We start from the raw sequence: 19,489 nt of genomic DNA on the forward strand, positions 1-19,489 counted from the left end.
ATGGAAAAACTCCATTTTAACAGGAAGAAACCTCTTGCCGAACCAAGCTCAGGGGGAACAGCGACTAGTTTGGGATGAGGTGATGAAGATAGGACAAAAATGTGCTGTGAAAGATCCACAGATTAACAATAATAAAGAGAGTGTTCAGGCTGTGCTGAGGAATAAAGGTGGACATGAGAATCCACCTCATACTAAATTATGTAAAATATCAAAATTGAATTTAACGTGATAACATGATAAGGTTTAGTGAAGTTGAACGTTACCAGAGCCAGTGTAGCCAGCAAATTATTTGCTAAACCCTGATAGCTTGTGTTATATAAAGTTACAGTTACAGCTGACTTTCATGCCTCCCAAACCTGGTTAAGCTTTGGGGCCGTTTTGTTTTTCTTTTGTCTCATGACTTACTTGTAAATGATACATGTTGCTTAAGGTATTTTGATAATCACGTACAGATTTTACAGGTGAAGTAAACTAAAGATTTCATTTGCGGAATAAGAGAAGAGGACTAATAAAAGGTCACAGCCTTGAGTTTACATAGTTGTTTTATATACTGCAACCATGGATACGATACCAAGGTCCTCTCATCTTAGAAACCACTTGATCCCTCCCCTTAATTTGAATGTGAAAAAAAATAATTTGTAGATTTTATTCAAGATCAAGTCAAGCTCACAATCACAACCACATTTCTGGAAAGGCAAAGATACCATTATCTGCGTTTACAACACCTTTCTTACCACACACACACACACACATATATATATAAAACACCCAGCACGCCCCTGCGGGCGGTTTATCCTTCAAGCTCGGGTCCTCTACCAGAGGCCTGGGAGCTTGAGGGTCCTGCGCAGTATCTTAGCTGTTCCCAGGACTGCGCTCTTCTGGACAGAGATCTCCGATGTTATTCCCGGGATCTGCTGGAGCCACTCGCCTAGCTTGGGAGTCACCGCACCTAGTGCTCCGATTACCACGGGGACCACCGTTACCTTCACCCTCCACATCCTCTCGAGCTCTTCTCTGAGTCCTTGGTATTTCTCCAGCTTCTCGTGTTCCTTATATATATATATATATATATATATATATATATATATATATATATATATATATATATATATATATATATATATATATATATATATCACAAAAAAAAATCAACATTTCTATAAAGTAAGGCACTTGGAATGGTTTTGTCCTTCGTGTGTGTTTGTCTACACATTATCTGAAGATGTAGCTCAATAAACTTTGACATTACAGTCAAGTCTATTTCCAGGAAAACTGCCAGAAAGAAAAATAATTAACCAAGAACATATTCAAATCAATTCCTCACTCAGCCATCACCAGTTCATGGACAAACATACCCTCCATCTTCCCACTTATTCCACATTTGTTGGATCCCAAGTAACATGTCTTCCATCATGCAAGCTTCCTAAAGCAGCCATGTCCTCGTCCTCCAGCTGGAATCCAAACACCTGTTTGTGTGTGTGAGAGAGAGGACGATAAGATACGGTGGCCCCTAGAGACAAAGCATGTACAAACTCCAAAACACGTACAAATTCCAAATAGCACGCACAAACTGCAAAACACGTACAAAATCCAAAACACATGCAAACTCCTAAACACGTACAAACTGCAAAACATGTACAAAATCCAAAACGCGTACAAACTCCAAAACACTTAGAAAACACGTGCAAACTCCAAAACACGTACAAAATCCAAAACACACGCAAACTCCAAATCACAACGGAAGTGCTCCAGGACGCTAGGGGCAGTGTTGAGCTCGATTTGCAAAATAAACGGCAAGTTTGTTGCAATTACATGGGCTGTATGGGACGGTCTAGTCTCGGTCGTGCTTCCCAGGTTGCCTAGCAACCATGATACTAACCGCTGGAAACGTGTCATACAACTTTGTTTGACAGAAATGAAGGAGAACATATTTTGTTCATTTGTTTGTTTGTTTGTTTCTACAAGAGCTTTGTGTGATTTGATAAGTATCTGAGGCTGAGACCACAGGACTGTAAAACATGATTTTTGGGCTTCATTTCTGTACTGAACAGTCATTTAAGATTCGTTAGTGAATAACAATTAGCTAATGTTGTTCATGAGACTAAAGTCATATCACTTTAGTAGTGTAAATATAATATGGCCAATATTATAGTTATTATATTAATCATTATTAGCTATTACAGCAGTGAACACGAACTCTGTGTCAAATACTGAGCTTCAGTACAGTTTCAAGTTGCAGTTATTTATATGTCTTATCACCTTAAATCTTCACTCAAGACAAGTATCTTTGACAGTGCACATATAGGTGTATCATATATAAGAGACAAATGTTGTTCCTTCCCAGTCCCAGTGCACTTGTTAGCATGTTTTTGTTCGTGCAACTGGTCCGTTGGGTTATTGTCTCCCCAGAAACATTTCTGTTGTGTCTTGTGTGCTTTTGCAGCGTTTTTCTTTTTGCAGCGTTTTTCTTTTTGCAGCATTTTTCTTTTTGCAAGTGTTTTTCTTTTTGCAAGTGGTTTTCTTTTTGCAAGTGTTTTTCTTTTTGCAGGTGTTTTTCTTTTTGCAGCATTTTTCTTTTTGCAGCGTTTTTCTTTTTGCAGGTGTTTTTCTTTTTGCAGCATTTTTCTTTTTGCAAGTGTTTTCTGAAGTTGCAGTCCGTTTGGCCTCTCAGGGCCACCGTAATAAGAAGAGGAAAAGGATCATATGAAAAACGAAAATGCCTGTGGCATTAAAAGTGAGATTGGCTTCTCTCAGTTGTGATGATAAACTGCAGAAGTTATCTGTCTTCTGACTGGAAAGATGGACACATTATGCCATTATTTAAACTATTTAACTTGTCAAGATCTCTTTACATTTACTAAACCTCAGTTAAGCCAGATGCATAAGTTTATTATGATGACCTCTAGTGGAAGCTACCAAACAAGGCACATCATTGTGTAGAAGTCTTGAGCCACCTCCTTTTTAAAAAAATCTGTATATTTTCTTAGAAAAATGTTAATAATTCCATACATTTTCAATTTGTAATTCATCACTAAATCCATCAGTTTTAACAAGATGAAGAAGAAGAACACAACTGACTGAAATGCAGGTGCAAACAATGACAGAGCCTCCACCGTGTTTTTAAGATGGCTGTACACAATCAGTGTCATACCTCTCTCCTGACCTTTGCATAAACTGACAATTATTTGAACCAAAACTTTCAGATTTGGATTCATCACTCCATTCATTGCTACTGATTTTAAGTCCAGTTCTTGTGTAATGTGGCATACCACTTGTTTTCCTCCCTTAAGAATGACTTCTTAACAGCCAGCCTTCCACTGAGACCATTTCTGACGAAGCTTTAGTGAACAGTAGATGAACCAGATGCATCTCTCAGGTTCTTTCAGGTCTTTGCTTTTTTCCTGTTTCTTAAGATACTTTTCTTCTGCTGCAGAAGAACTTCTTTTGTCCTCCATTTGTCGTGTTTCCTTAAAATTTTTAGGACACAGTGCGGCAAGTTTTCCACTAATAGCTCTTTCTGAATCACCCTGTTGTAGTACAATTTTTACATCTGTCAACTGTGTTTGGTGTTTTCCATAGATTAGACTAAAGAAATTGGAACAGACAGGCTGCTAGTAACAAAGTGTGTAAAGATATAATTTAAAATTGGTTCTTCACCAAGTTTTCTCTGTATTTCAATGTGTAGAGACAGCACTGATTCACCCCTCGAGTTTGCTGCCTTTTTTGTGCTTGAATGATTTATTCCTCTGAAAATGGTCAGGTACAAGGACTGGACTAAAAATGGGTGTAAAAAGAGCCAGTGCCCAAAAGAAAACTCTGATACCAACTTTAGAAAGCTGGCTCCTTAAAGGCAAAATATAAAGAAATTAAGGGTGGTTCAAGACCTTTGCACGGTGTAACTGGGTTTAGATGAAGACATGATTTTGACTGTCTTGTCAAACTTAGGCTACAGCTAAGCTTTATTTGAAAAAATGTTCGATCACAACATGAACTTTTATTTTGGTTTTTCATTTTGTAGACTTTTTTAAAGGGTTCAAGAAAGTATGGAATGATCTTTAAACTCACTTCACAGTTTTCTTGTATCCTCTTCTTTTTGGTCGATTTTGGTATTGTCACAACTCCGTTCTTAGAAACACAAAATTGAAAATATTCAAGAATATTTAGAATTTCAGTAGACACAATATTTTCACACCAGGGATGGAAATCATGTGATGAGCGCGACAACCTGAATACTCCAGCGGATGCAGATCTGAGCTGGCGTGCGTCTGTGCTTTTCCGCTATCTGGAGAACAGTGGGATTGTTGAAGACTTGACCCTTGGCCAGAGGACTATACCCTTCAAACACAATTCCCTCCTGACGACAGTACTGAATCAGGTGATTTGGCTGCTGGAAAGGATGGTACTCAACCTGATCAGTTAAAACAGCATATAAAACAATAAAGTCAATGAGCTGAAGGAAGTTTTATGGCATAAAGAAAGTCAACCTGAGTATCTTTGCACAGATTCTAGCTTAAATAAATGCTAAATGGATAAAACTACCTGGTTAACATGTGGTATCACAGTACAGTCTTCTTTCAGCTGTTCCAGGTGGTGGACCAGAAAATTGCTGACCCCAATAGCACGGCACACACCTATATTAGCAAACAGAGATATGTATGCTTTGTGAAATAAACTCTTTTACTACTATTAAGTGATATGTATTATCATCACTACTTCAGTGATTATCCAGCTGTAAAACTGAAGCTAGTCTTTTAATTAAATTATGAACATAATTCCCAAGGATAAAATTAATATAGTATAAATAAATAATTGCATTGTATGGTAATTCTGATAATCTCTCTAAGTTAATACCATGCATTTAGCATTTATAAATATAAATGCAAATATAAATACAGGCCATTTACCTTCCTTATAAAGTTCTTCCAAAGCTCTCCAGGTCTCAGCTCTCATCTCCCTGTTGGAACCACCAGGTGTCTTTGACTCTGGCCAGTGCATCAGGTACAGATCTTTAAAAACAACAGGGGTTAGAGGTCATGATGTAACAAAAGACAGCAAACTGCATTCGGTGTGGTGAACATGGATTAATTCAACTACATCACGAGCCATCACAGGTTTATTCAAGACGTTTGTCCTGCAGTGACATCCCAGAAAACTGTTTAGCTGTTAACTGTTTTTAACTTTATCAATCAGACGGCATACCAAAATACTCGACCCCCATTTCCAAGCAGGAGTCCAGACAGGCCTTTTTTGCAGCTGTATATCCGTAGTCGCCGGGCCACAGTTTATTCGTGAGCCACAGATCACTTCGTGGAAGCCCACTTTCTCTGACAGCTTTGCCCAATTCGGCCTCGCAGCCATAACGCTTTGCTGTGTCAATGTGGCAGATGCCACATTCAGTGAGAGCATACATAACTGCATCGTGGGAGTAACCACCATTATGTGATGTGCCTGGCAAAGAGAAAAACACACAACATTTATACATTAAAAAAAAACCCAATGGTAATTATTATAATATAGACTTTATATTTCCCACAGTGGGGAAATTCACGTGTTACAGCAGCACTAGAAGACATTTTAATGATAGTGTTATGTAGTTTAATTCAAACTTGACGGCGTATTAGCGCTGACATAAATATACAGTGTATTCATAAAAGGTATAAATACATACAAAATATTCACATATCCTGGATTAAAGGATACTGAAAAACCCGTTTGTGTACGCAACTATTTATTAGTAGTATCAACTGTATTGGAGGAATTAGACCAAACGTTTGCCTGTGGATAAACTGACGAACAGTAACACTACATATTTTTTTCTTGAATTAAAACTTGATAGGTGTCAGTTTTACTTGTGGATTTACTTCCCTATTGCATTACTTAAAAGTTTTTAAGCCAACCGATTCAGTTAACAATCACTGTGTCCTAGGATTGCATAATGCTTCATTCAGGTTTGTGCTAGCTGATTTAAAAACAGTGACTGCCAGAGTAAAACACACCCAAACCAAGCACGGGGATCTGCAGACCATTGGAAAGTGGTACTGTAGGACAGTTCAGGACCGACGCCAACGGCATGTTCACTTCACCAGAGCTGAGCAATCTGGAAAAACGTTTTTGTTTTGTTGTTAACTTTTCTTGCTTTAACGAGGAAAGTCATTCCTCGTTAACATATGTTATTCTCCAAAAAAGAATACTATTAATACACTCTTTTTTTCATTAACAGTGCATTAGATTAACTTACCTTTGTTGTAACCACTAGGTAGACTGGTTTTGAAAATTTTTCATTTAGTTGATTCTCCCTTTCTCTCTCGACCAACTATTATTAACATATTTGTAGAGGCGAAGATATGCCCCTGAATTAAAAATCAAGCCGCTGAACAAACATGGCGACAGTTCATTAGAAAGTCGGAATACGCGAGTGAAAATATATTTACGAGGTTGTAACGTAGAAAATGTATTTATAATGAGTAAGAACAAAATATTCATTTAACAAGAAATTTTCTCTATAATAAAATAGCTGCGTGGCTGTTGAGTACCATAAATTACGGCGGGTGTTAAATAGGAACCGCTCTTAACTTGTACACTCTTTGGACAAAGTCAGCCAACATGGCGACCGTTTGAAAGAAAGGGGTTGAATGTTTGTAGTGCCAACAAAAATGAGGTGAGTTCTCCTTTCTAGAAAGAAAAATAGAATATGTTAAAATGTAACAGGCTAGATATGTTACGAGACAGCCGACTAAACCGTTGTGTTCAAAACAAACGCTGGGCTAAAATCACGTTAAAGTTAGCTAAAATCAGTGCAACTACAACTACTTGCACAAGCTAAGTTGTCATTTCAGATACCCAAGATGGCTTAATTGATTTGCATGTTTAGTTATGGATGCCATATAATCCTAACATTTATCACAGGCCATAGATTAACTAATTTCTGCTTAGAATACAACAAATCAGTCATAGAAACTGCATATATTGATTTTTTTCTCTTTTAAACTGGAGCTGAGATGGAAATATTAATAAATACTGCAAATCTGTGTGCAGGCTGCCCCGTTGTTGCTTTGGGCTCCGACGAACCTATTTGTTTTGGGCAATTCTGCTGATCCTCCTGGTTGGTGTAGTCTTGACAGCTCTGCTGCCACCTGCTGAGGACCAAAGAGGTGTTGCTGTCTTGGAGGTGCTACGAAGGGCAACCCCGCAAAAGCAGAATCCCGCACAGGTTCACCACGCTGACAGCTCGGAGGAGAAGAAGTTTACCATCATCATCCAGACTTACAACCGCACAGACGTTTTGCTCAAACTCCTAAACCATTACCAGGGAGTACCTCATCTTCAGAGAATTATCATAGTATGGAACAACATTGGAGAGCAGACACCTGCAAAGCTGTGGAGCTCCTTGGGGCCTCATCCGGTCCAGGTAGTCTTCAAGGAGCAGACCAGCAACCGAATGCGCAACAGGCTACAACCATTCCCTGAAATTGATACTGATGGTCAGTACATCTGTCAGCTTGCACCGTATGTATTATTTGTTATATTTAAATACATTTTAGTCAGTGAACAGTAGTATTTTTGTTCTGCTCCTGTAGCTGTTCTTATGCTGGATGATGACACTCTCATCAGTGTACCTGACATCAGTTTTGCTTTTTCTGTCTGGAAGGTAATGAGTATCATAAACTTGAAAAATTTAACTGCAGATTTTAGCCGGCAAACCCTGAGTTGTTTTACTGTTGGGTTCCACAGCAATTTCCAGACCAGATTGTTGGATTTGTACCGAGGAAACATGTCTCAACGGCAGCAGGAGTGTACAGCTATGGCAGCTTTGAGCTGCAGGATCCAGAAACAGCAGGAGGTGATGTGTAGGTTGTTTGTTTTTGGTTTTTTTGTCCACATACCCTGCATGTTATTTGGGCCTGTACTACGAAGCATGCTCGACATACCCAGAATGTTTGTTGCTTATGTGGCTTCACTTATTTTTACATCAGTGTACATCAGTATACTTCTGTGTTTAATTTTAAACATATCAGTGAGAGAATAACAATCATATCTTAGTATAAAGAATAATGATCATAGCATTTCTATAAGGATTCACAGATGTCAGAAAATTCGTGCAGGGAGATTGCCAAAGCTTTTGGAATGGATGTGAGGTAATGTGCAAAGACGGGACATATGTTTGCCTCTGGAACAAAAACCAGCCACAACAAATAGTGGGGAACCATGTGGGAAAGAAAAGTCCCAGAATTTTATTTGTATTGTTGTTGGCACAGCATATAAAACACTGGGACATGACCACAAGGTAATTAACGAATGATGCGCCAAGGACAAGCATGACTGCTGGCAGTAACGTCAACCACTCATATGGGTTACATCAAAAATCCACAGCAGAAGTCTAAATCAGCGTTAAGCTGTCACAAGAAAGTGGTTATAAACTTAATAGGTCCACTCTAGGTTTACCAGTCTTTCATGTGTTCATGTGAGCATGAACACATGAAAGAGGCAACTTCTGACCAATCACAGACGTGGGCAGATCTAACAGATCTGAGCGGCCTGATTTTAGAAAGGAAGTTAAAACTGTGTCAGACCAGGCAATGTTAAGCTGTGTACAGTACAGGCTCAGAGCAACACGTGTTGCCAAAACAGTAGCGTGAGATTACAAGTGTACGATTTAAATAGGCTTTATGAATGGAAAAGCACTATTATATTTATAAAGCCTAAGCTGAAGCCAGGAGGAAAATCTGGCAAAAATGCCATCTGTGCGAGTTAACAGACTTCTCAGTATCCTTAAGACTCAGGATAATCTGTTATATCAATGTTTAAATGTGCAGAAAACAATTTTAACTTTATCTTTTCAGCTGAAACTGTGCTGGTGGTGTTTAATGGCTTGAGTGCAAGTTAAGAAAATATATACAAATAGAAATTAAAGACAGGCATAGCATGCTTGCAAATTTGATATCCAGTGTATATCCACATTATAAAGGCGTGGAAGACAATACAATCATTTTAGAAATAGAAATAAAGTTGCTCCTTTAGACGCTAGCTGTCCGTGGACATGTCCGACATGTGTTCCAGGAATGGTGGCACCATTTCCCAGAGAAACAATTGGTCAGTAGATGGTGAGTTTGTACTTGTTGACTTTAAATTGAACATGAGAAAATTCAAGGCTTATTCAGGTAACTTTGGCATAAACCCTGGTTTATGAAGAGGGTTCATTTCTTAGGGGGTAGTTTACCTTGAGAATTTGTGCTGCAGACCTAACCAGTTGTGGAACAGGTTATATTTGAGATCAAGAGATAAAACGTCACTTCCTACTGCCCAATTCACTAGCGGGGACTACATTCTCATTTTAGGTTTGACAGCATTCCTAGTAAATAATGGCAGATGGCTTGAGGATGAATTGAGGCTGCAGTTTGGGGAAGGCCTCAGGGGGGATTGGCGATGGCTCCCAGGCTGGGAAGATCCTCATGTACTAATGAGAAGTGAATGAATTGTAAAAAAGGGAAGGGAGGGTGGGGCACAAAGATGAGAATGAACAGCTTGTAGTGCTCGGGAGGGTCATATATTGATGGATTACTGGAAGGGATGTGTATGGAGGTGTGGTACCACTCCTGAAATTTAGATAAATTCTCTCCACTTAGCTTTCTGGAAAATGGTGTTAACATTGCTGTAAAATCCCCCGAGCCACTCTGAGCAGATAGTAAGAGGGTCTAATGTTTTTCATGAGTCTCTAAAGTCTTCTTTCCATGATGAGTAATAAATATAGATTCTTAGACACAACTAAACAGCAGCTGTTTTTCTTTCAACCTGCATTATAAATTTCAACAGCAGCGAATCACCATCGTATTGCTGAAAATGCAGAGTTAACCCTGAATTTGCATTGCTGCGCCACTAATCCTGCTTCATAGTACAGGCCTCTGGCTAGGTGTACTTTGTTTTTTAAGCTTCCATCTCCCTGCATTCCCTGCAGATACTCCATGGTGTTAATTGGTGCTGCCTTCTTCCACCGCCGCTATTTGCAGCTCTTTCAGGACCAGCCTCAAGCAGTGCATGCTTTAGTGGATGAAACGCAGAACTGTGACGATATTGCCATGAACTTTGCCGTAGCTCTGTATTTAAGAAAACAATCAAAGTTGGGTAAAATGAACAGAGCCTCTGGGGTCTTTATCAAACCCGTGGACCTCCGCAACCTAGAAAAGGAGGCCAGCAGTGGATACCAGGGGATGTGGCATCGTCCCGAACACCTTCTCCAGAGGTCCTACTGCCTGAACAGGTTGACACAGATCTATGGCTTTATGCCTCTTTCCTTCTCCAACCTGATGGTCTCCCAGTTTGGCTTCCCCAGTTATGCAAACCACAAAAGCAGGGGCTGAGGAAGTGCTGTATTACTGATTGCTCTGGATAAAAAGTAGACGATATAGTGTTCTGGTAAGTCTGTTTGATTAACATCATGTGACAGGGTGGAGGATAAGTTTGAATTATCAGTGAGTGAGTGAGTGAGAGAGAGAGAGAACGAACGAACTGTGCCTGGAAACTAAAAAATGAAAACTTTAATCTCATTGTACCTCTTTGATTTTTAGCCTACTCTTTTGAGTTTTAGGATTCTGAGCAGTTTTCTCATTCACAGCCCGACAGTGATGGACGCCTGATTTTTGGACAGCGAGGATTGTTAGAAGAATTTGCTGCACATGCCCTTGTCTGATGAGACATCCATATTTGATAAGCTAATCTGTATTGTTTACCAGGAACTGCCTTAAAGTTACCTTGAAGCCAAAAAAGTGTCAGTCTTTGATCTATTTTGACAACTTAACCTGCTTTATTAGTAACAGATTTAGACTGTCTTAAGATGTAGGTATGCTGTAGTTGTATTTAACCAAAAAAACTTTCCACCAACGTATCTGAATAAAAAGGAATTGTGAAAAGCATTTAACAGTGACTCTTTATGTCCAGGACAGGAATGTGATTTGATAAATAAAATGTTTTCTCAGGGCATGAAATCATTATTATAATGGTGAAAATAATTTATTCCCTGTTGAATTTGTAAATTTGCTCACTCACAAAGAAATGAACCGTTTCTAATTTTCTATGGCAGTGGTATTTTAATGGAGAAAGACAGAATATCAACCAGAAAACCAGGAAAAAAAAAACCCCCATCAAATTCAGCAGGGGGTGAAATACTTCCCCCACTGTATGAGTTCAGGTAGTAATCTGGAGATGTCGGCATCTGAAGAATTAACTGAGTGTGTTTTGGCACCATGAGTCGTGGTATCTTTGTTCCAAATTCTCATATGTGCCAACTATAGATTAAACGCTTCCAATAAAACTTATATTGTCATGAATAGTTTTGTCACAGCTTTAATTTTAAACATATTGCCCTGCTGTGAGGAAAGTATTTCTAACCAAAATAGTTAAACTGCAGGTTTTTGTTTTTTTTTAAAAAAGTGCCTTGGCCACTTTTTACTGTAATAGAGGGCACTGATAAAGAGATTTGTTACCAAATGAATTATTTACATTAGTAGGTATACGTGGGAGTGCCCATTTATCTAAAATCATTGGATATGCTTATTTGTTCTATTTTTCTCTCAATGTAAAGCTAGTAGTTTGAATGAGAGTGTTAACAGAGGAAAAGGATCAGACAATAAAATTCTTTGTTTTCTAATGTGGAAATTTTGGTCTGATGGCTAATGCAGTTTTCCAGAACAACATGGACACAAAAACATGGATAAAAAGGTTTTTAGCTTTGGATTACTAACACCTGTTTTCCACCAGTAATGTGCCTAGTCTGGTGCTGGTCGATGGCCATATTTTGGCAAGTGTCAGAACTTAATTTTTGCATACTATATCAGACGTTAGTGTCACACAGGGCCGAATCTGAATGCTACATTTGGAAATTAGTGGTAAATTACTTGCAGTAATATTCCCATTGCTTCTGAAATCACTGAATCCAAGTGTTGGGAGACTCATTTTTGTGGTGCCACCATTCTTTGTTGGTGTAAATGTGTAGAACCAGTTTGAGATTTGGCAAAGCATTGGTGGAAAATGGCTAAATGAGGTAGCAGAGTTACAGATTACCGGTAGCATAACAAGTGCTTAAAGTCTACAAAGTAAACATCTCGACTGCAACGCTAGACATGAAGTTTCACCTGCTTTTAAATTTCAAGTTTGCAAGGCATTAAATCAGCAAATGCTCTTTACTAACTTTGGATGTGAAAACTAGATTTATTTATTAATAACAGTCCACTCCATGTCATTGGATAAAAGTGTCCTTGCATATTCGTTTGGATGGGTTCCAGTTCTTTCACAAAGAATTTCAGGGACTTATGATGTTGGTCCACCACCACCACCCCCGGGTCCACGTCCAGGCCTGGAACCTCGGCTGCCTGGTGAACGAATGTCATGCCACAACTTCACAAGGGGCTCCCTCTTCCTCCAGATGAGTTTATGACCATATGCCACATACCACCTGTATGAAGAGATGCATGGCACGGTAAAATGTGGAGAAAGCAGAACAAGATGCTCCCATTAGGCCACATTAAGACATTAAAGGATTTAGACTGATCAAAGCAGTGCAGAATCATTGGATTCTTTTTTCATGACTGAGTTCAAAAGCACAAAGCCTTCAAAACAACATTTTAATAATATTAGATATGTTCCACAGGCTTTAAGCTGTATTTGTGACTACACCTGCAACTGTCACATAACCACAATTTTCACACTTGGGCCATGTTATGAGAGCAGGATATTAAAACTGGGAAAAAAATCTGTCTGCTTATGTAAGTCTAAGAAAACAGTTAAACCCTCCAGAAAAAGTAAGTAATCAGATTTGGGATTAAGACAGTTTCATATGCCTTGAAACTGTATTTCATATTGTTAACATGGACAGACTTTGAGGAAAGGGTAAAAATAAGACCTGACTCACACTCCAAAGAGGGCTCCGCCAAGGTGAGCTGCATGGTCAAACAGCCGCCATCCCAACAGAAGTCCTGCTGTGTCAATGGCAACTAGCGCTTTCAGAGCCTAAATATAAACAAAGGCAAAGCTGCATTCAGTGCGCTGGCATGCATACTTCCACAGTCACTCATACATGTACCTTTTTATTTGGTCCATGCACACTCACATCTCTTCCTGCAGCAAAAGCGGGAAGGAAGACAAAAGCAACTCAAGCAACCACTCGTTATATCCGAGGTAGACAGAAGAACATCTCTGAATGCACATGTCCAACCTTAAAGAAGATGGGCCACAGCAACAGAACCCCACAGTGGGTGCCACTCCTGTCAACTAAGAACTGAGGCTACAATTCCCATGGGACAACCAAAGATTGGAAAAACAACATCATTTAGACACAACAGCCTGCCTGTGTATTGCTGCTGATCATGTTCATATGTTTATGACTACAGTGTGCAGGTCTTCTGATGGCTGCTTCCAGCGGGATAACACACCATGTCACAAAGGTCAGATCATCTCGAACTAGTTTCTTGAACATGACAATGAGCTGACTGTAGTCACCGTGTTGAATCAGTGCCATAAAAAACTGGGGCATTTCTGAAGGCAATATGGATTCCAATCGAGCACTTGTAAGGCGTACTTCATAAAGTGTATGTAGGAAATATGAAGTGTGCAGCACTTACTGTTCCTGCTGTGAAAGTGACCATGGGAAGGAAGATTATGCCAAGCTTGGCCTCTGGCATCTTAGAGCAGATAGCAGCGAGCACTGCCATGACGGCGCCGGACTGTAGATCAAAACAGTTACTATCACAGCTGTCCATCATTTGAGTTGAGCTTTAAAATGGATTTTAGCAAATATCTTACCGCCCCTAATGATGGATAGAGACGCCCGGTGGCTGCCTTACATGTGTAACTGACCATAGTGGAAACCACACCTGAAAATCAAACATTTGGTAGCCTTTCTTACTTCCTGTTACCTATATTCTCAATAATCAGCCATGTATAGTACTGAAAGGCCCTAAACGTTTGAGTGTCCCAAAACTAAAATAAGGTTTTTGTGCTGTAGTAAATGATGGATGGAATAACAGCGAGTTTCAGTCAAACATGAAGCAAAGAGATCATTAAACTATCCACCCTGGATTAAACACTAATGTTAAAAATATTCAAGTATTGTGTTTAGATTTAATAAATGTTATCAGACTCCAGTTGTGTGCTTTATTTGACTCACCAGCAGACAGGTAAACTGCAAGAAATTGCTCTTTCCCCAAAAGAGAGACGATCCCTGAGGAGAATATCCATAGGACATACATGTTGGCCACCATGTGGATGATGGAGTAGTGACTGAAGGAGGACAGAGCCATGGGAAGGCAGCGTGTTTCTGGAAGAGGAAGAGGAGAGGGGAAAATAATGCACACACTGCAAACACAAAAGAGGTCATGACCATGTAGCACAGGTGAACTCACTGGAAGCTGGGTTGGACGTGAAGTACTTAAGCATACTTCTTTGCATTGAAGGGATTCGCCAACAGCAGAGGACGGCGGCATTTAGTGCGATAATACCTAGAAAAAAATTAATAAATAAAGGTGCCAACTATGAAGAAATGCAAAGAGATAAATAAAAAAACAAAAAAACCCCAGACACATAGGGTTGGGTATCGTCACTGATTTCTAGAATCAATTCGATTCCCATTCACAAGCGCAAGGTCCCGAATCGATTCGATCCATGATTCGATTCCATTTGATTCGGGGAAATTTTGCCTCAGACAGTCAGAAATATTATAATTCTGATCACTAATCAGTACATATCCATATTTTATATCTGTAAAAAGAAACCTTACACTTGTGAGACTTTATCAAAGGTGTGAGCATCACAGCAGATGCCTTTGTGTCAAAGTAACAGAGGATAAAACACAGACAAACATGAAGGCGATTTTCCTGGCCTGACTTTTTATAGCAGATAACCTTAAAAATATTCTGCGGTAGAACAAAAACTGAAGAAAACCATGAATCAACATGAACATTACCTGATGCTGCTGAAGTGAAGCAGAGCAAAGTTACAGAGGTTTCTATTAGAGATACAGTTAAGCATTTTGCAATTTTGCATAATTTAAAAAGTTTAAATTTCTTCAGTATTGAACAGCAAAAATGCGGCTTTCTTGTCGGAAGTCATTTAAGTAGAAAAGAAAAAAACAACACAGCGGCTGACAGCACTGTTTACAATGGTAGACTGGTAGGTGATAAGCAAGTGAATGGGAAACTGTTCTTGAAGTACACGGAGAGAGAGAGCTGTGCAAGTGTGATTTTATTGTGGTGGAGGCAAAACAGCAAATAAGGGGGACTTCATGATGATGTTTATGTGAAGCGTAGTTTGGATCTTCTTTTCGCGACTGGTTCAATCAACTTTGGTTGGAGAGACACAAAACCTGCAGCTTCAGAATCTAGCGCAATAAAAGATTTAAACACAGAGCGCGGACCAGACACATCAAAATGAGTGAGCTGTCGGCTCTCAGCCCCGACAGCATGTCCGTGTACGTCCCGTTGGGCGAGAAAGCGTCGGGTCCGCGCTCTGTTTACGTCTTTGTGCAGAATCCGTGTGCCTGCTCTCATTTACTGTTTTAGCTGTTTGGTGGTTGTCAAAATTTTGTGAGATTTATCCTGAGATTCTGGCATTTTGGGCAAAATGCATTTATATTTAAAAATCGATTCAGGATTTTAATGAATCGATATCACGCTATTCAAGCTAGAATCGATTTTAAAATCGGAAAATCGATAATCAAAACCGCACACACACTGCAAAGATGTTGACTGTGTAAAATAATACCTGTCACAGTCTTCTGTCCCTCTGTGAGGCTGTTCCAGAAGTCATCCACCATGGACACCAGGAGAATGAGCTGTCGCTGGAAGCTGGACAGCTGGTTCCACCAGTTGTGCCAGTATGCCATGTCCTGGGTGCCCTGGGAACATGTGAAAGGTTCACAGAGTCTCTGTGAGCAGCTTGTAAATCAAACCAGTAATGCGATCTGCAAGCAAAGGAGATGTGCAATAATGTGGATCATCAAAGTGCTCACCTGCATGCCTTTTTCTGAATTCTCTTCATCTTTTGCAGTCTGAAGTCTTGACTTTAGACTCTCATATTGGAGAATGGCCGCCGCACCAAAGGAGCAGCCTGTAAACTGAAATGGAGTCAGAAAACAGCCAGAAGCACTTTACTGTCCACAAACAACAGTGTACCATGCATCCATTTCATCACTACACAGCAGTAGAAAACTGGGGGGACCTACCCCTACTGTGAACATCAGCGGTGTGAAAAGTGTAGGCCTGGGGACTCTAGGAGGAGGCTGGGGCACCGGGGTGCCAGCCTCAGTGGCTGAGGTGTTTGTTTCCTGCGTGGCATTTTTTTTCTTTATGTCTGGCCTTTTGGCCTCCCGACGAAATCCACACCTCTGCTGGTTGTAGGGGTTAAGACTGCCAGGAGAAAGAGGCAGCTTTTAAAGCAGGCAGTTGTTGAAATATACACAAAAAAGTATAAAATCAATGTTCATTTAGGGGAAGAACATAAAAGTCCTGCTTTGAAAACTAATTTTACTTTTTTGTTGTTGTTGTAAAATTACAGCTACTGCTGGTTGTAGAGTTACAAAAAAATGAATGCATCCGTAATAAAAGCTAATAATACTGAGAACAATTCAAGCACCCACAATGTATGAATCTACACGGGTAGCATGCCTCACAGTGGCTCCATAACTACTTATTGTTAGTATCAGTATCAATAATAAAAGCACGACATGCTGTTTAAGGCACTCAATTCATTTACTGAAAAACAGAAAGACTACAGTAACTCGTTTACGCTTCGATATCGCAGGTTACGGATGAAACATGAAGCTGTCTTCAGCTTTGTGGATCTCCCTGCAATGACAGTCGGAACAGTTAGGTAAGCACGGGCTGCGGCTGGTGGAGAAGTAAACACACACATCCTGTCAGTGTTACGCCTGTGCAGACAGACGCTGCGACCACAGCGACCTTGTGTTTGCTCACCTGGAGCTTCGTGGAGTGGTGTTCTGGGATCTCACGAACTCTGTTTTGGCCCATTTTATCGCGTATCCTCTCCACGCCATGATTGTGTTGACCTTCCGCTTCAAGCCCGTCCCACCACCACACTGTAGCTGATGCTGCGTTCACGGACTCATGTAAAAGCCAGCATTTGTAACTTGGTTGTATAATTCTGCATCTACAGGCAGCTCTTGCGCTGTGTCTGACTATATACATTCGGTTCACAGTATCTATTTAACTTAAATTGGTTATCTTATATTTAGTTGTGGCGTTAGTATTGTCAGTTTGATTTTTATTGGGTGGACACAGAGTTGCACAACACCAAAGGGTCAAAATCCTTGCATGCTTATAAATACAATAGAAGGTTATTTTTGCCATAATCGTTCAGCTGTGCAACAGTAAATACTCCACAGGCCTCTGTTAGCGTCTCTTTTGTTTGGTATAATCAGCTCCCTCTAGTGGCGCATTGACGAACAGATTTGTCAGAACAAAAGCGCTTTCAACAGTGGTTAAATTGTTACACGTGTAGCAACTATTCAGTTTTTGTTTGTTTGTTTGTGATGGGATGTGCTACAATATCCGCAAATTTAAAAATTTAACAGTAAAACATTTTTTTTTACTCCAGTGTGAGTATCTTAGACTTCTGGATGCCTATCCACAGCGCTGATTTTTAACCAGTAAAATATAGTGCTTCATCAAAATATAATTTATAGTTTGTGGTAGTTGTACTTTCCGTCTTTTGTGTTTATTTAACTACATTTCAGGGCAATAATATTCACTGTACTATCTTTACAGCTGACTCCAGTGTCTGACAAATACAGCAAGGATCTGTAGGTGACATGAAAATGTCACGACCTGCGGGGTCGGCAAGGCACTGATCAGCAATCTCTCTCCCCCTCCCCTGTTTTGCCGGGGCGGAACTCATGGCGGGTTCACGCCCTCGGCCCACGCCCTCCCAGATCATGCACACCTGGGCCTCATCAGACCAGCTGGTATATCAGAAGGAGGAGATCAGCTGTTCAACGCTGGATTGTTGTGAAGACTCCTGTCAGTACACGTCGAGCCCTAGTTTCCCCACACTTCCGCCTCAGAAAGTAACATTTGTCTCTCTGTTCTAGATTCCCCGGACTCGTCCCCGTGTTTCCCCGTGTGGAGCGTGTAAGAGGTGGCTGGTCACTAGCGGAGAGAGGTTGGCGTGAGCGTGTGTGTGATCCCCTTGTTTTCCCTGGAGCCCTGGAACCCGTCCTCGCACATCTTGTATATAGCACTGTCCTCGCACTGCCTGTAAATACACTTGGTGAAGATTTTTGTGAATAAACTGTCTCTGTTACAACACACTCCGGAGTTCAGTTATTACCAGCAAAATAGTTGCATGTTTAATCATCTGGGAATTTACCCAGATTTATTTATTTATTTAGACAGAGATCTTGACTCCCTCAATGTTCAGCACAAAGTTACACCGATGTATGCACTCACTCAGCAGTATTCAATTCGATTTTATTTATAAAGTATCAAATCACAACAACCGTTACCTCAAGGCACTTTATATTGTGAGGTAAAAACCCTACAATAATACAGGGAAACACTAACAATCAGACAACGCCCTGTGAGCAAACGCTTTGGCAAAGGTGGGAAGGAAAAACTCTCTTTTAACAGGAAGAAACCTCTGGCAGAACCAGGCTCAGGAAGGGGCAGCCTCGTGATGCAACCGCTTGGGGTGAAGAGAGGAAGACACGCTGTGGAAGACAGCCAGAGATTAATAATAACTCATAATTAAATGCGGAGAGGTGTATAAACACATGGAGAGTGAAAAGAGTTGAGAGCGAGGGGCCTGGAAGCTGAAGGTTCTGCCTCCCATTCTACTGTTAATACTCTAGGAACCACAAGTAAGCCTGCAGTCTGAGAGCAAAGTGCTCTGCTGTGGTGATACAGCACTATGAGGTCATTAAAATAAGATGGGGCCTGATTATACGAAGCCTTTTATGTGATGGGAAGGGTTTTAATTTAGATTATGGATTTAACAGGGAGCCAATGAAGAGAAGCCGGTATAGGAGAAATATGCTCTCTCTTTCTTCTCCCTGTCAGTACTCTCGTGGCAGCATTTTGGATCAACTAAATGCTTTCAACAGTATTGATGAACAAGATGAAGAGAACTGTATTGGAGCAGTTACTACACATTGACCTCACAACTTTAGGTTGCCACCAATGACATGCTGAAGAGCCATTGTGCATTTCATCTTCAACAAAAGAAGCCAAGATGAAGTTGGATCAGAATTAATGGGAAGAGAAAAGTATAGCGAAGGAGAGAGACATTATTTCTCAAACGCCGTGGAGGCAATGTACGGTAATTGCTGCTGGTGTTCAGTGTTCGTGTGACTGCTGATAGAAGCAGGAGGATGAATTCTGTGGATGTGTACAGGTTTCTGCTCAGATTCAGACAAATGTTGCATTGGATGATGCTTCACATTGCAAATAGATAATGACCCAAAGCATACTGCAAAAGCAACCTAAGAGTT

The 19,489-nt window shown here is 40.3% G+C and overlaps 3 protein-coding genes across 7 annotated transcripts; 1 reads left to right on the forward strand and 2 right to left on the reverse strand.

Moving 5' to 3' along the window:
• Positions 1-1,105: 1,105 nt before the first annotated feature.
• On the reverse strand, positions 1,106-6,371 carry zgc:110366 (putative oxidoreductase ZK1290.5). 2 transcript variants are annotated; one of them, XM_076876640.1, is made up of 9 exons: positions 6,239-6,371; positions 5,997-6,097; positions 5,200-5,448; positions 4,905-5,006; positions 4,540-4,631; positions 4,226-4,408; positions 4,066-4,125; positions 1,356-1,466; positions 1,106-1,272 (listed from the first exon to the last, which is right to left on the reverse strand). In XM_076876640.1, exons 2-8 carry the CDS (start codon positions 6,070-6,072, stop codon positions 1,371-1,373), a joined length of 858 nt encoding a protein of 285 aa, XP_076732755.1. In that variant the 5' UTR covers positions 6,073-6,097; positions 6,239-6,371; the 3' UTR covers positions 1,106-1,272; positions 1,356-1,370. The 2 variants fall into 2 exon arrangements, with proteins under 2 accessions (XP_076732755.1, XP_014267756.1); XM_014412270.2 differs by having other exon boundaries at positions 1,107-1,466.
• Positions 6,372-6,512: 141 nt separating this feature from the next.
• extl2 (exostosin-like glycosyltransferase 2) lies at positions 6,513-10,907 on the forward strand. Of its 2 annotated transcripts, XR_013094089.1 has the most exons (6): positions 6,513-6,658; positions 7,036-7,481; positions 7,578-7,648; positions 7,732-7,847; positions 9,953-10,410; positions 10,610-10,907. XR_013094089.1 is itself a non-coding variant. In XM_076876634.1 (5 exons), the coding sequence occupies exons 1-5, from the start codon at positions 6,633-6,635 to the stop codon at positions 10,353-10,355; spliced, it is 1,062 nt and encodes a 353-aa protein (XP_076732749.1). In that variant the 5' UTR covers positions 6,513-6,632; the 3' UTR covers positions 10,356-10,907. The 2 variants fall into 2 exon arrangements, 1 of the variants encoding a protein (XP_076732749.1); XM_076876634.1 differs by having other exon boundaries at positions 9,953-10,907.
• A 414-nt stretch (positions 10,908-11,321) lies between these two features.
• On the reverse strand, positions 11,322-17,115 carry parla (presenilin associated, rhomboid-like a). Of its 3 annotated transcripts, XM_024805909.2 has the most exons (11): positions 16,959-17,073; positions 16,771-16,829; positions 16,208-16,391; positions 15,995-16,099; positions 15,748-15,880; positions 14,391-14,486; positions 14,156-14,305; positions 13,792-13,862; positions 13,611-13,712; positions 12,902-12,999; positions 11,322-12,445 (listed from the first exon to the last, which is right to left on the reverse strand). In XM_024805909.2, the coding sequence occupies exons 3-11, from the start codon at positions 16,220-16,222 to the stop codon at positions 12,301-12,303; spliced, it is 915 nt and encodes a 304-aa protein (XP_024661677.1). In that variant the 5' UTR covers positions 16,223-16,391; positions 16,771-16,829; positions 16,959-17,073; the 3' UTR covers positions 11,322-12,300. The 3 variants fall into 3 exon arrangements, with proteins under 3 accessions (XP_024661677.1, XP_004542683.1, XP_076732748.1); XM_004542626.4 differs by lacking the exon at positions 16,771-16,829 and having other exon boundaries at positions 16,959-17,115; XM_076876633.1 differs by having other exon boundaries at positions 16,208-16,829.
• Between the last annotated feature and the right edge of the window lie 2,374 nt (positions 17,116-19,489).

The sequence above is a fragment of the Maylandia zebra genome, linkage group LG18 (assembly GCF_041146795.1).
Source record: "Maylandia zebra isolate NMK-2024a linkage group LG18, Mzebra_GT3a, whole genome shotgun sequence".
Taxonomy (NCBI): Eukaryota; Metazoa; Chordata; class Actinopteri; order Cichliformes; family Cichlidae; genus Maylandia; species Maylandia zebra.

What these genes read in the sequence shown, in the direction of transcription:
- zgc:110366 (XM_076876640.1), bottom strand. Translation starts at nt 6,072, where the DNA reads ATGCCGTTGGCGTCGGTCCTGAACTGTCCTACAGTACCACTTTCCAAT. An exon ending in GGAAGAACTTTATAAGGAAG is followed by an intron (nt 4,632 to 4,904) that starts GTAAATGGCCTG and finishes TTGCTAATATAG; the next exon opens with GTGTGTGCCGTGCTATTGGG. An exon ending in GCATCCGCTGGAGTATTCAG is followed by an intron (nt 4,126 to 4,225) that starts GTTGTCGCGCTC and finishes TGTGTTTCTAAG; the next exon opens with AACGGAGTTGTGACAATACC.
- extl2 (XM_076876634.1), top strand. Translation starts at nt 6,633, where the DNA reads ATGTTTGTAGTGCCAACAAAAATGAG. An exon ending in TTGCTTTTTCTGTCTGGAAG is followed by an intron (nt 7,649 to 7,731) that starts GTAATGAGTATC and finishes TGGGTTCCACAG; the next exon opens with CAATTTCCAGACCAGATTGT. An exon ending in GAAACAGCAGGAGGTGATGT is followed by an intron (nt 7,848 to 9,952) that starts GTAGGTTGTTTG and finishes CATTCCCTGCAG; the next exon opens with ATACTCCATGGTGTTAATTG.
- parla (XM_004542626.4), bottom strand. Translation starts at nt 17,038, where the DNA reads ATGGCGTGGAGAGGATACGCGATAAAATGGGCCAAAACAGAGTTCGTG. An exon ending in CGCTGATGTTCACAGTAGGG is followed by an intron (nt 16,100 to 16,207) that starts GTAGGTCCCCCC and finishes ACTCCATTTCAG; the next exon opens with TTTACAGGCTGCTCCTTTGG. An exon ending in ATTCAGAAAAAGGCATGCAG is followed by an intron (nt 15,881 to 15,994) that starts GTGAGCACTTTG and finishes ACATGTTCCCAG; the next exon opens with GGCACCCAGGACATGGCATA.